The following is a 14,646-nucleotide window of genomic DNA, read 5'->3' on the forward strand; positions in this document are numbered from 1 at the left end:
AATTTGCGTCTGCTCACTTTAAATTAAAGCATCTTATATAAAATTTTCATGTTATATTATTCCGTCCTTCATGCAACCGAACATACATAACCAAGCATATATGTTTCTGTCATAATTTCTTGGCTCTACTTGGTTGCTTCCAGGATTTAAAACTTAAGATCAATCTTGAATATGTTCTTCAGTTACTTTTTGATCCAATGTCTATTACTGAACTTGATTTAAACGCTTGACAAAGTTAAAAAGGAATTAGCTCTGTAGACCAATTGGCTGACTATGCAGAGTTTCCCAACCGTAGCTTTAAGAAGGACATAAGGGCAGCTTTACCGATTCTTTCCTTTACTTTTTCGACGAGTCAGCTGTCATCTCATCGCCTAGTTTTATTTGCAGCCCGACAAGAGGCTGGTTGCCGAATATCTGATCCCGACACCACCCTTGTGTGTCGCTTGTCCAATCTATTCAGTTTGATCAGCTGTAACTCATATGCTTTCATCTGCTAGCATACGTCGTCTCATGTCCTCGCAGGCCATGAAGCAAAAGGAGCAGGAAGTGGCCAAAGAACTGGAGCTACTCAAGGTGAAGCTCGATGAATTAGAGCACCTTGCTAGGGGACGAGGCCTATTAAACATTTTTGGTGTTCCACATGGCCAAGAATCTCTCAAAAGCGTAAACCCAACATTAGCTGCTTGATGAACTTGAATGATTCCTGTAAAGATTGTGTCATGTTCTTCAACTCTGCTTATAGATTTATATTTCCTTTTTTTTTCAGAATAAACAGATTATTTGAGCAAGTGAAGGCTTATTCCTGATATTTATAACTCTTGTCGCAAGATTAAACATATCGTTAGATATGACTGTGATGATTTATGACTGGTTTCTCTGTGGTAATTGATTAGAACAACCACCTGTTTACTAAGATCATCATGCATTATTAATTTATTTGTGCATCTTATTGCCATGGATATATTTCCTCATGACACCCAAAATATGATTCCAGAAATTGCAGCGGAACAAAAGCATTCACAACAGAATCTTTACATAGACACAAAACAATGTCCAATTTGCTATTTTAACAAATAGCTTTAATGAAAACATACCCACAATTAGCTTCACCAAGAAAAGAACATACAGTTTCTTACATTTCAAGCTGCAAATGAATCGTCTTTTCTAACCTATTGATCGAACGATTGGTACTCGACTTCGAGACATTTAGGGAGATTACAAATTCTTTTGGCCAACTATAAATAAGAAGAAAGAAAATAAGGGAGATTACAATTTATTTTTGTCACGGATTTTATTTTTTTATGATCACATCTTTATTCTATAAATATTTATTATAATTCATTTATTCGTCAAATCATAAGTGAAAAAGTAAACATAGCGATAGAGGAAGATCTGTTCTCCATGGAGTTCTATCTAGCGATAGAGGAAGGTCTATTCTCCATTGGAATATGATTTAGTACTAGTGGGAGGCTGCTATGAAAATAAAAAACAAAGAAAATTCAACAATGCCGAGTAGGAATCTCAAAAATCAACTCAAAATGAATACATGATAAAAAATTAATCATCTTATTGGCATATATCAAATACCTGAAGGAGCACTCCCCAACAGCGGATAGAGAGACTTTATCTTAAGAGATGAGTTTGTATTCTCATAACAGCAGATGAAGACAAACTCATATCGCACTCTCAACAGCGGATAGAGTGGTATCCTTTACTCGCCAAAGTGGGGACACGTCCGTCTCAATAGCGGATGGAGGAACCGTCTAGTCGTCACATCTGACGGCCTGCTAATCCTTGAGGGGAATCGTCTTACTTGCCCTCGATAGGGAAATAACATAATCTCACATTGGTCATGTCTATATCGAGATGAAATAACATATTTAAAATATCTCTTTCAAATATCATCAATATCAAATAATACAAATTAGCCCTCAATTGACTTGAATCATAGTTCAATCGATCCAATTGAACTTGATTTACTAGAACCTAATCGAACTGATCTCTAATCCTCGTTTAACTAGTCTAAAACCATCCTATACTAGTATAATTTGGACTAGATTTGGTTCAATTTAGGTTAAACTGACCTGAATAAGTAAAATAAATTCGGAATCACCATAAATTGATCTAGACTAATCAAGTCTAGTTTAGTTCAATTAACGTTTGAGCTCAAATCCAACAATTACATAATATTGGACTGGGCTAGGCCGACTCATATACTGGTCATGTGCACTGCACATAAGTGTGCATGCACCACAGTAGGTTGGACCAACCTTGGCCCATGTTATGATTATATGTGTCGCATATGATTGCCCATGTTGCACTAAGGTTAACCTACTGGCTAGGGCTTGCCTCGCGGGTTAGGCCTAGCCTACAAGTTGGGCCTAATCTGCTGATTGGGTCTAGCCAATGAGCTGTGGCTTGACCTATGAGTTGAGCCTAGTTTGCGGACTGTTCTAACCTTATGCCTATCCAATTTCATCAATATTGAATTATGACAATATATATTCATTAACAATAATACATTAAAACATAATAACAGATTAAAAAATAAGATTAAAAGATAAACTTTAATACAAGAAAAATGATATTCTTAATTTAATATAAATTAGAAATCATATTTTCAATACACATAAATAATTTCAATGTGATCTAATCAAACAATAAAATTCTAAATTTTAAAAGGGATAAAAATTTTTAGATAATATATTATAATCTAATAATAAAATTTTTAATAATTAAAGGATTAAAAAATATTTTTTTGAACTACTCATAGTATATTTTAATACAAATAAGATTAAAAAGTAAATTATAATACAAGGAAATAACATTCCTAGTCCAAATATGAAAAATTAAATATCATGTATTCAACGATGAAGGCATCTTTCTTGGTTACTCTTCCGTTTCTAAGGTTTTTCGGGTTTTTAACAAAAGAACGTTAGTAATAGAAGAGTCTATTCATGTAGTTTTTAATGAAAATTTTAATTTAAAGAAAAATGATTTTGATGATGATCTTGGTTTTGATAATTTAAATTTAAATGAACCTCCTCCTCAAAATAGCAACTTGGATGCACCTTCTTCCGAAATTTCCTTACCCAAGGAATGGAAGTATATAGATGCTCATCCAAAGGAGCTATTTATAGGAGATACATCAAAATGTGTATATGCTTTAGAGATATATCAAGGATCCATCATGTCATATCTTACTAACCTCTACAACTAAGAGATGATGCCACTTTTGGTAAAGATTTATTGGCAATACTATTCAGACCAAGAGGCAACATGGGAAAGAAAAGAATATATGCGAGAGCAATATCCTTACCTATTCTATTAAGGTAAGCTAAATTTGGGACCAAATTTTCTTTAAAACGAGAGAAATATAATCAAATCAAATATTTAATTTAGAAATCAATTTTTATTTCCTTACTTACTATTATAATTTAGGAAATATTAATCTTATTTCTGCTATTGCAAATTAGGAAATGACTATTAAATATTCCAAATATGATGATATCATATTTGTTAGTATATTAAATAAAAATGATTCATATTAAATAAATATAAAAACTAAGATAAATTTTCTTTAATGTAGGCTCACCTCCTCCTATTTAAAGGGAGAGATTTCTCTCCTTCGTTCCTCACCTAGCCGAGCCCAATAATAGGAGGAACGAGAAGTTATATCCGGTTGACTAGAGGTAGGTTTCCTTACCTTTCTGGAAAATAAAAATTTTTATTTTGATTCCTTAAATGTTGAAAATTTTGTAGTTTGAAAATATTTATCAATTTTTTTTAATGTAACAATACTTATTGTTGGATTAAGATATATTATCTAAAGATTTTAAAGAATTCTTCGATCCTCTTTAAAGGTTTCTTTAGATTTAAATACACTCATGGATGTTAGCCAAAGCCGGGGGCAATGCCAATCTGTATGCCATAGACCCGACCTTTTATAAGATCTCGAATGGGCCAATGAATCTAGAGCCTAACTTCCCTCTTTGACTAAACCTCATAACTCCCTTGGTTGACGACACTTTCAAGAAGACGTGCTTACCAACTTTAAACTCTAGATCTCTTCGTCTTCGATCTGCATAACTTTTCTGACGACTTTGAGCTGTTAATAATCTTTGGCGTATAATTCGAACATTATTAACATCTTTTTGAATTAATTGAGGCCCTAAAAGTTTTCGTTCTCCTACCTCATCCCAATATACAGGTGATTTGTACTTTCTTCCCTAAAGAGCTTCAAATTGAGTCATTTGTATACTAGAGTGGTAACTATTGTTATAAGAAAACTCAATTAGGTGTAAGTGCATATCCCAACTCCCACCAATGTCCAAAGCACATACTCTTAAAGATATCTTTAGGAGTTTGTATTGTCCTTTCAGATTGACAATTAGTTTGGGGGTGAAAAGCTATACTAAATTTTAACCGTGTGCCTAAAATTTTTTGTAGAATTCCCCAAAACTTAGAGGTGAACCTTGGATCTCTACATGAGATAATGCTAACTAGCACTCTATGATATCGAATAATCTCCTTAATATATAAGCTTACTAGTTTATCTAGTAAATTCTTCCTGTTAACAATGAGGAAGTGTATCCAATGAATTCTTCTTGTTAATAGGGAGGAAGTGAGCAGATTTAGTAAATATGTCTACTACTTAAGGTATATAGTTTTGAATGCCGAGCGGAACGTACCTATCCAATAGTAAACCGATATGCGAACCTCTCATTACCAGACGATATATATATATATATATCGAACAGTATAGTACCGTACCGAGAGAAGGTCGAAACTTCGGTATGGTACAATATTTCAATCCTTGTTACTACTACTTAAATTTGTTAGGATCAAGAGCACTAAGAGGAGGGGGTGAATTAGTGCAGTGGAAAACTTTCGACGATTAAAACTGCGTTCGTACGATAAAAGCAATTTTGATAAGAAAGCCGATTCATAAATCACTTTAACTTGTGATCAAGCGAGATGCAATTAAAGCAAATATATAAAGGCAGTTTGCAGTTTAAGATAGACAACATAATGTAATAACAAACTGGAATACGACGTTCGTACGATAAAATCGATTTCGGTATGAAAGCCGATTCGTAAATCACTTTAACTTGTGATCAAGCGAGATGCAGTTAAAGCAAATATATAAAGGCAGTTTGCAGTTATGATGGAAATCAAAATGTAAGAGCAAACTGAAATATGATGTTCGTACGATAAAATCGATTTTCGTCTTAACGCCGATTCGGAAAATACTTTAACTATGAAACACGTTCGTAAATGAGCAGAAGACAGTAAGCTACCGAGGAGGTTTGCAGTAAAGATAAGATGCTCAAAGTAAATGCAAATCGAGATTTAGAGTGGTTCGGTCAATCTTGACCTACATCCACTTTTGGCTTCCTCCACCGACGAGGTCACTGACGTCCACTAGAGGCCTTCCTTCAATAGGCGAAGGCCAACCACTCTTTTACAATTTCACTCCTTTTGACAGGCTTAGGAGACAACCCTTACAAACTTTTCTCTCATCTCTTGAAAGATCAAAACTTGGAAGAAAAGAGGGAGGAGAACTTCTAGCCTTTACAACACTTTTGAGCTCTAAAAATCACAGAGTAAGATTAGATTTTCAGTGCCTTTGGTCGCCCTTTCATGCAGAAAAGGGTGGGGTTTATATAGGCCCCAAACTGGTTTGAATTTGGAGCTAAAAAATGTCACCTCTCAGATTTCTGTGATCCTGGCGGTACTACCTCCTGACTGGGGTGGTACAATCGCCTGACAGCTCGGAGACTGAGCCTTTGGGCAGTGCCACCGCCTGACAGGGGCGGTTGCACCGCCCAGTCTCACTCGGAGACTAAGCCCAAGCGGTGCCATCGCCTAACCTAGGCGGTTGCACCGCCCAGCTTTCCTGGGAGACCATTTCCTGGGCGGTGCCATCGCCAACCCTATCGGTGCCACCGCCGACCCTAGCGGTGCCACCGCCTGGCAGGAATTCTGGTCCGAATGGGTTGATCCATTCGACCCAATTTGGGTCTATCAAGGGCCCAATTGCCCCCAGATTAAGTTAATGGGATCATCTCCCATTCCTAACTTAATCTATATGCTAACTATAATATTTCTTAAGACATTTACTGCAACTTGCTCCGGTGCGTCAATCGTTTCTTCCGGCGAGCTTCCGGCGAACTTCCGACGAGCATCCGACGAACCTTCGGCGATGCTCCGGCGGACTTCCGACAAACTCCTGGACTTGCGACTATCCACTTGGCGAGTTCGGACGAGCTTCTTTGGCAAGCTCCTGGACTTCTCGGATTTGTTCCCATAGAACCTCCGACGACCGTCCGGACTTCCGTCGAACTCTTGAACTCCTAACGTGATCATAGTCTTGACTCCGGTGCAACTCCTGTTGCATGTTTTATTTCCATCGTAGTTAATCCTGCACATGTAAAACAAAACTTCAATCGAGACAATTAATCCTAAGCAATTAACCAAGTTGTTCGGCATGTCATTAGTCCCTCGATGTTTCGTCCGATTATTCGGCGCATCGTCCTCTTCTGCAGCCTATTGCCCAATCGGCCAGTTGACTCCGCAACTCCGATATCCTTGGCACAATACCCGCTCTTCTTGGCCCGTTGCCCGAGTCCATGGCCCGAAGCCTTCTATCGATACGTCGACCGATCCATCGGCCCGACGTCCAATCTTCTGACATGTTCCTCCGGCACAATATGATTTTTCCTGCTTTAATTGTCTCATCCTGATCGAAGCATCCTACGTCACTCAAAATGTAGATTAAAATATAAATATAATTATTAATTGGTTTCATCATCAAAATACGAGATTCAATAAAATTATGTCATATCCTTTAGTATTGAGTAATCCTATCACAAAATCCATAGTGACTTGCTCCCACTTCTATTCAGGAATTGAAATCCTTTGCAATTTTTCCATAGGTACTCAATGTTTTACCTTCAATATTAGATATTTAAAAATAAACTCTGTTATATCTCTCTTCATACCATGCCGCCAGTAGTTTTGGCATAAATCCTAATACATCTTAGTAGTCTCGGGATGAATATTGAATTTTGATCTATGTGCTTCCTCTAATAATTGCATCTTTATTGGATGGCTTTTGGGAACACAAAGTCGATTGTGGAATGTAATATAACCATCTTCAGCTTGGAGGAATTCAGGTCTAGATCCTTGAGCTATCTTGAAGATATGCATTTTCCTTCTGACATTCTTTAACCTTTTCTACCAAATATGATTATGTCATTAGACATGCAAGAAAACCTTTATTTGTCTCCGATAAATTAGAATAGAGGTATTTCTGCTTAAGGCATCAGCAACTACATTAGCCTTCCCAAGATGGTAGTTGATATTAAAATCATAATCCTTTAGAAAATCTAACTATATTCTTTGTATCATATTTAAATCTTTCTATGTAAAAATATATTTGAGACTCCTATGATCTATGAAGATTTCAAAAGTTTGTGCACAGAGATAATGCCTTCAAATTTTCAGTAAAAAATGATAGTTGCTAGCTCTAAGTCATGAGTATGATATTTTTTTCATGAGGCTTTAATTGCATAGACGCATAAGCAACTACCCTCTCGTTCTGTATTAAAACACAACCAAGCCCTTGTAGTGAGGCATCACTATACACTATAAAACCTTTTCCCCTCGAAGGAATCACCAAGATAGGAGCATTAGTTAATTTTTTCTTCAATTCTTGAAAACTTCATTGACATTTATCATCCCACACGTACTTTATATTCTTTTGTGTCAACTTGGTCAAGGATCCTGCTATTTTTGAAAAGCCTTCTACGAATCTTCTATAGTATCCAGCCAAACCCAAGAAGTTTCTAATCTCTAAAACATTATAAGGCTACTTCTATTTTAACACAACTTCAATCTTATGAGGGTCAACATATATACCAGCACTCAAAATTATATGACCGAGAAACATAACTTCATTAAGCCAGAAATTGCACTTACTTAATTTGGCATGTTAGTTTCTCTTACCTTAGGACTTCCAGAACTATCTTAATATGGTGTTCATACTTTGGTTTTCTTTTGGAGTAGATCAAGATATCATTAATGAACACAATTACAAATTTATCAAGATAAGGGTGGAACATCCTATTCATGAGATTCATGAAGGCAGCCGGTGTATTTGTGAGTCCGAAAGGTATTACTAGGAATTTATAATGACCATATCTTATTCTAAAAGTAATTTTTTATATGTCTCATTCCCTTATCTTCATGATACCCGGATCTTAAATCAATCTTCGAGTATACCTAAGCACATTGAAGTTGATCAAATATGTCATTTATTCGAGGAAGAGGATATTTATTCTTTATGATCACTTCGTTGAGTTGTCTATAATCGATGCATAGTCGCATGAATCCATCTTTCTTCTTCACAAATAGGATAGGGGCACCCCAAGGTGATACACTGGGTCGAATAAAACCCTTGTCCAAAAGCTCTTGGATCTATTTCTTTAACTCCTCCAACTCAATTGGTGCCATTCTATACGGGGGTTTAGAAATAGGTGTAGTGCTAGGTAGAAGATCAATTGTAAATTCAATCTGCTTGTTTGGTGGTAGTACAAATAGATCTTCAGGAAAAACATTTGGAAAATCCTGTATAATGGGCATGTCCTTTAATACTGGCTTCTTAGATTCTTCTCCATAAATGAAGGCCAAGTATCCCTAACATCCCATAAATAATATGAGGGAGCTTTTCTTGAATTTTAATGAACTTGAAAGGTGGTTGATCTAGGGGTGAGAAAGTAATAGTCTTCTAGAAACAATTGACACTTGCATGGTATTCTGAAAGGCAGTCCATACCCAAGATAGCATCGAAATCTTGAAATTCTAGTAGAATAAGATCTACTAGCAATTCGTGACTTTCAATAGTAATAATGCAGTTTCTATATATTTAATCAAATATCAAAGAGTTTCCAACTAGTGTTACTACGATTAATGCATTACTCATTATTTCACGATTCCTATGCAGTTTCATAACAAAATAGAGTGATATAAAAGAATGTGTAGAATTAAAATCTATAAGTATAGATGCAGGCATACCATAGAGTGTGATGGTACCTTTAATAATATACCCCGAGACTTCAGCATCTTGGTGGGTCAATATATAGACTCTCGTTTGACCTCCCTCTATGGGTCTTAGTTGTTGTTGTCCAATTGTTTGGGGTGGAGCTTGGCGTTGATGTTGCTTTTGAGGGCAATCCTTCGCCATGTGCCTCGATTGTTGATAATAAAAGCATACATGTTGTCCCATAGGGCATGAGGTAGAAACATGATATATCTTCCCATAGAAATAGCATCTTATGACGACTTGATTATTAGAAGCTCTTGCCTGTTGGGGCCCAAACTGTTAGCCCTTGCCTTTCTTTGAGGGTCCAGAATGTGATCCCTCATATGACGATGGTGCAATACTAAAATGTCGCTTTTGATCCTTTGCTTATTATAGTTCATTATCCAATTTTTTTACGACCAGAGCTTGATTTAACACTTCAGCATATTATCACGAACAAAATTATAAATGGGGTGTTCGATATAATGCTTATGTATGTCTGTGTCTTTTGGTTTGTTCATGCTTTGCACAATATATAAAGAAAAGGGCTAGTAGTAGGCTTAGCAGCCCTATTTTCTTTCGGTGTGTAATGGACCATTTTGGACCCTTTGTTGTGCAACCGTTCAAAACTTGTAAAGTCTATTTATAATTTGCATTGGCTATGAAGTATTTTCTGAAATGATTGCTTGTGGATCCCGAGTGAGGCATTTTCTCTAACCCATTTTATCTTTTGTAGGTCTTAAGGGATCATATGAGGTTTTGGGGAGGCTAACCTTTGTGTACGGACATACAAGGGTGTCGCACGACTTAGGCAAAACTAGCTAAGTCTATGATAGATAGTGTTGGGAAATTTTGGGGCGACATCACATGCGCAGCGGAAGAACAAGAAAATAAAATCCTTGATTCCCAAAGAGATATTCGTCGTCGTGCGAAGATTGGTGCGCAAAATCTGCGAAACTGAAAAACTGCATATAGAGTAGATTGTGTTACCTAGGGAGATCATATATCCCTGTTTCCTTGCAGATTTTTAGGAGAGGGTGAAGGAGGTCAAGCGTCATCTCTAGCAGTGATCCACACAGCAGGGCTGCGACGATGCTCCTCAAAACTCCAGGCCTACTCTGAGGTGGAGAGGGGAAGGAGAATAGGAGAGGCAAGCAAAGGCTCTAGCCTATGAGGCTCTAGCCTATGAGGCTCTGAATCCCTCATATTTATAGAGGTCCCTTGTCAAACCCTAATGGATCCTCCCCTAGTGGGTATTGGATCTGTATCCAATAACCCAAGCCTTTTAAATTAGTGGATCTCTATCCAATATTCTCTCATGGGCTCTTATTGGATCTCGTCCATGGGATCCAATAATTCATGGGCTTATCGGATATCCAATAAGATAAAGGCTCCGTCGGATATCTCATATCTGAACCTCTACTCATCGCAATGCCTACCATATGTGTGTGACCCTCTAGGCCCAATATCGAGCTGGCCGTGAGTCAAACTTGTCAGAACTCCTTCTCACTCAGTGAATTATTATCTTTGTAATAATTCACTCGACTCATCGACTACGGACGTACTAGACCACTACGTCGTAGTCCCCACACGATACAGGGGAATCCAATCTATTGGACCTGTCTGTCCTCAATTACCGTGTACCTATGGTCTCTCATCCATCTAATATCCCAGAGATCGTATATCGAGCATGGCGCTGTCAGACCCATAAGGTTTCTACTCGAGTCTCGCTCTAATCGGATTCTCCCGGAGAACTCCTTTTCTCTCAACCCGAATGATCCTGGCCAGGGATTTGTTTGAGCAAGAACACATGTGATATTCCTCTCATGACGCCAAGAGTGGATGATCCTCTATCGACACTCAATAGCCTTCGTAAGGTTCACTACCACTCCCAATGACCAACTGTACTAGATCTGGGACAGCCAAACCTATAAGTCTGGTATCAAAGAGTAGAGCACTCATACAGGACATCCTTGATATCTCAAGTCTAAGGACCAGATATACTACTAGGATTACGGAATCGCTGTCTGGCAATAAGGCATCATCAACCATCCAACATTCCATAAGCGGATCAATCAGTGAACTCATTCTCCAATGAGCACCTGTACTGTATCCCTAGTGTCCCTACACGAGCAGTTATGAGACTAGCTGCATCTATCATATGGACGGGTATACAACACACCAGTCTGTCCGGTTATCACGATGTCCCTCTCGAGTAACTTATGACCGAGATTATTTCGGATATGTGTTTAAAGGTGAATCGATCTCATTTTCGTGATCTCATCACGATCCAATTCCCATTGCACAAATCCAAAGACATCACAATATATATATGTGCATATATACAATTGTTATAAAGTGATATATGCCAAAATATAATAAGCAAAAAGATTCTGTATTAAGTCACACGTGTCATCACTCACGTGATTGACTTATTGGACACCTATGACTAGCAGATAGTATCAGAGCCGGACAAGAACTCATAGAAACACTTGACATGCAAACGTGGGGGACCTAGCGGGGCTACATTAAGGGCAGCCAGCACACGACCGTTTGGGGGAAAATGGACATGAAGATGTAGGCAAAAGGAGTTGCTTAGAGGAGCGGGTATTTGAGATTAACATTCAGATGAATGACCAACCCTTCACATAAGAGGCACCACAAGGACAAGCAAGCTTGGAAGAACTCATAGCACATAAAGGTTGGGATGATTGAGTTCGAGCTACAGCTCGACGATGACAACCATATATGATAGTGCTCAAGGCAAGCGAGGTGCTTGGTAAAGGATGAGACCATGCAAGGTGGAATGAGTTGCTTAGCAACTGAAAGAGTTGTGCAAAGCTCAAAGAGGTGAGGGGAATTGCTAACTTGAATAATTCAGTACTCATGCAAGGGCTTGCATGCGGACGATGAAGTGTTCATGGCCATCCCAAGGTGACCGAAACTCGGCACCATGAAGTATTGAAACTTTCTCTTCGGCATGAGAAGGATATGTTCGTCGGAGGTTGAAGTGTTCAGCGAGTTCAGCATGTTGCTAGGCCTTGAGTGGTGCAGCGGGGACTGCATTGACGTAGAGTCACAATCTAGCAAGTGCATTTACGGGAGGCAGAACAATGGACAGTTTGTTCAGCAAGATGGAGTAGTCTAAGGGGATGGCGGTCTCCGAAACTTTCAGATAGAAGGAAGCGAAAAGAGAAGTTGCTCCAACGGGACAGATATCTAGGAGGGATAAGTCCCGACTCTCGAGAGGGAAAACTATGTGCAACAGATCACACAAGTTGAGGAGGAGTACCTTAAAACAACTCCACAAAGCTCAATAGATTGAGCGAGTGGGGAGAAGTCATCGCATGATCTCGCTTGAGATAATGCGTTGGGGGAATGCATTGTGAGATTATATGGAGGAGCGACCCAAGGCAACACAAATGAAGGCACACTTGGAGTCAATATGGAGATCGGACTCAATGGAGGGCTGACCTGTGGAATGGTGGGCGCGAGGGCTACCATCAACTCAATGCAAAATGAGGAGCGAAGCAACTTCGGTGTAACTTGGCGACGTACCCAACTCGCATAAAGGGAGCTGACATAGAAGATGGAACATGGAGCGGAGGCACAGAGTTTTTCTTGGACAGAGGTCAAGGACATGAACTCTTGCAGAGGCAAGAGTAGGATCATATCGTTCCATGGGTCCTTCATTCGGATGGAGTAGACTCAGCTTGCATAGTGCCAAAGATGAAGGGAGCTTTTAGGCACATACATATTATCTTGAAGAAGTATTTGATGGAGGAACTAAGGCAACTCAACTTGCGAAAGCAAAGTTGGGTTCATAAGGCCTTGACATAGGGCAAGAGGACACGAAGGTGGGTACTCTTGAAGAATATACCACAGTGTTGCCATTCAAGTTGTCATGAAGGAAGCGGTGCACAGTAGAGATTGTGCTAGTAGGGGCAGAGACCCGGGATCTAGATAACGATGTACTAATTTTAGCGAAGTCGGTGGACTTCGAGAGCTACTAGGCGATGGACTGTCCTAGAGCGGTGCTTCGTGTAGGTGTGACCCGAGAGTGGGTGCTGAGATGGCTGACATTTTGCTCCGCTCACGACGGTCACCGCGCAACGCAAGAACAGGCCAAAAACAGGCCAAAACTGGCCATTTTTGGCTGCGCGAGCGAGCGGCGAGCGGCGGACAACGAGCGAAGCGAGAGGCAGCACCGTCCCTGCTATACGAAAGCCCCATCTAGCCCTGTGCCACTTGGGGGGTTCCAAGGTGCTGAGATGGCTGACGTTTTGCTCCGCTCACGACGGTCGCTGCGCCATGCAAGAACAAATTTTTTAAAAAAAAATCACATATTTCCACATATTCAAAGACAAGTAGATGAACATCACTTTATTCATAATTTATAAGCATATATTATAATTTATTTATTCATCAAATCATAAGTGAAAAAGTAAACATAGTGATGTTAACTCAATGAATCATCCACGTGGCTCTACCTAGCGGTAGAGGAAGGCTTGCTCTCCATTGGAATATGATTTAGTACCGGTGGGAGGCTGCTCTAAAAATAAAAAACAAAGAAAATTCAGTAATACTAAGTAAGAACTCCAAAAGTCAACTCAAAATGAATACATGATCAAAAATTAATCATCTCATTGACATATATCAAATACCCGAAGAAGCACTCTCCCAACAACGGATATAGAGACTGCACCTATGGGATGAGTTTGTATTATCCTAACAACGGATGTAGGCAAACTCATATCATACTCCCAACAGTGGATGAAGTGGTGTCCCTTACTTGCCAAAGTGGAGACATGTTCCTTCCAATAGTAGATGGATGAACCGTCTAGTCGCCACGTTTGACGACCCGCTAATCCCGAAAGGGAATCGCCCTACCTACCCTTGGTAGGGAAATAACATAATCTCACACTAGTCATGTCTATATCGGAATGAAATAACGGATTTAAAACACCTCTTTCAAATATCATCAACATTAAATAATATAAATTAACCCTTAATTGACTTGAACCCTGGTTCAATCGATCTAATTGAACTCGATTTACTAGAACCTAACTGAAATGATCTCAAATCATCATTTAACTGATCTGGAACCATCCTGAGCTAGTATAATTTGAACTAGATTAAGTTCAATTTAGGTTAAACTGACTTAAATAAGTTAAATCAATTCGGAATCGAATTGATCTAGACTAATCAAGTCTGATTTAGTTCAATCAACGTTTGGGCTCAAATCCAACAATTACATAATATTAGACTAGGCTAGGCCAACTCAGGTCATGTGTACTACACAACTATGCTTGCACCACAGTAGGTTGGGCCAACCATGGCCCATTGACTGGTCATATGCCTCGCAGATGACTGCCCATGTTGGGTTAGGTTAGCTTGCGGGCTAGGGCCTGACCCGCGGGTTAGGCTTAGCTTATGGGTTAGGCCTAGTTTGTTAACTGGGCCTAGCCAGTGGGCTATAACCTGACCTATGGGTTATGCCTAGTTTGTGAGCTATTCTAACTTTATGCCTATCTAATTTCATCAATATCGAATTATGATAA

At 39.0% G+C, this 14,646-nt stretch overlaps 1 protein-coding gene across 3 annotated transcripts in view; it reads left to right on the forward strand.

Annotated features, from left to right (window-relative positions):
• The window catches only part of LOC103978381 (OPA3-like protein), a 3,005-nt gene extending 2,159 nt beyond the window's left edge, over nt 1–846 (forward strand). Inside the window, exon 4 of one of the 3 annotated variants that reach the window (XM_065129032.1) lies at nt 498–846. In XM_065129032.1, the coding sequence (XP_064985104.1) occupies nt 498–587 (90 nt within the window). In that variant the 3' untranslated portion in view covers nt 588–846. Of the gene's footprint in view, nt 1–387 lie in introns of all 3 variants that reach the window. The other 2 variants (XM_065129037.1, XM_009394156.3) reach the window with 2 other exon arrangements.
• The last annotated feature ends 13,800 nt before the right edge of the window (nt 847–14,646 follow it).

The sequence above is a fragment of the Musa acuminata genome, chromosome BXJ1-3, assembly GCF_036884655.1.
Source record: "Musa acuminata AAA Group cultivar baxijiao chromosome BXJ1-3, Cavendish_Baxijiao_AAA, whole genome shotgun sequence".
Lineage (NCBI taxonomy): Eukaryota > Viridiplantae > Streptophyta > Magnoliopsida > Zingiberales > Musaceae > Musa > Musa acuminata.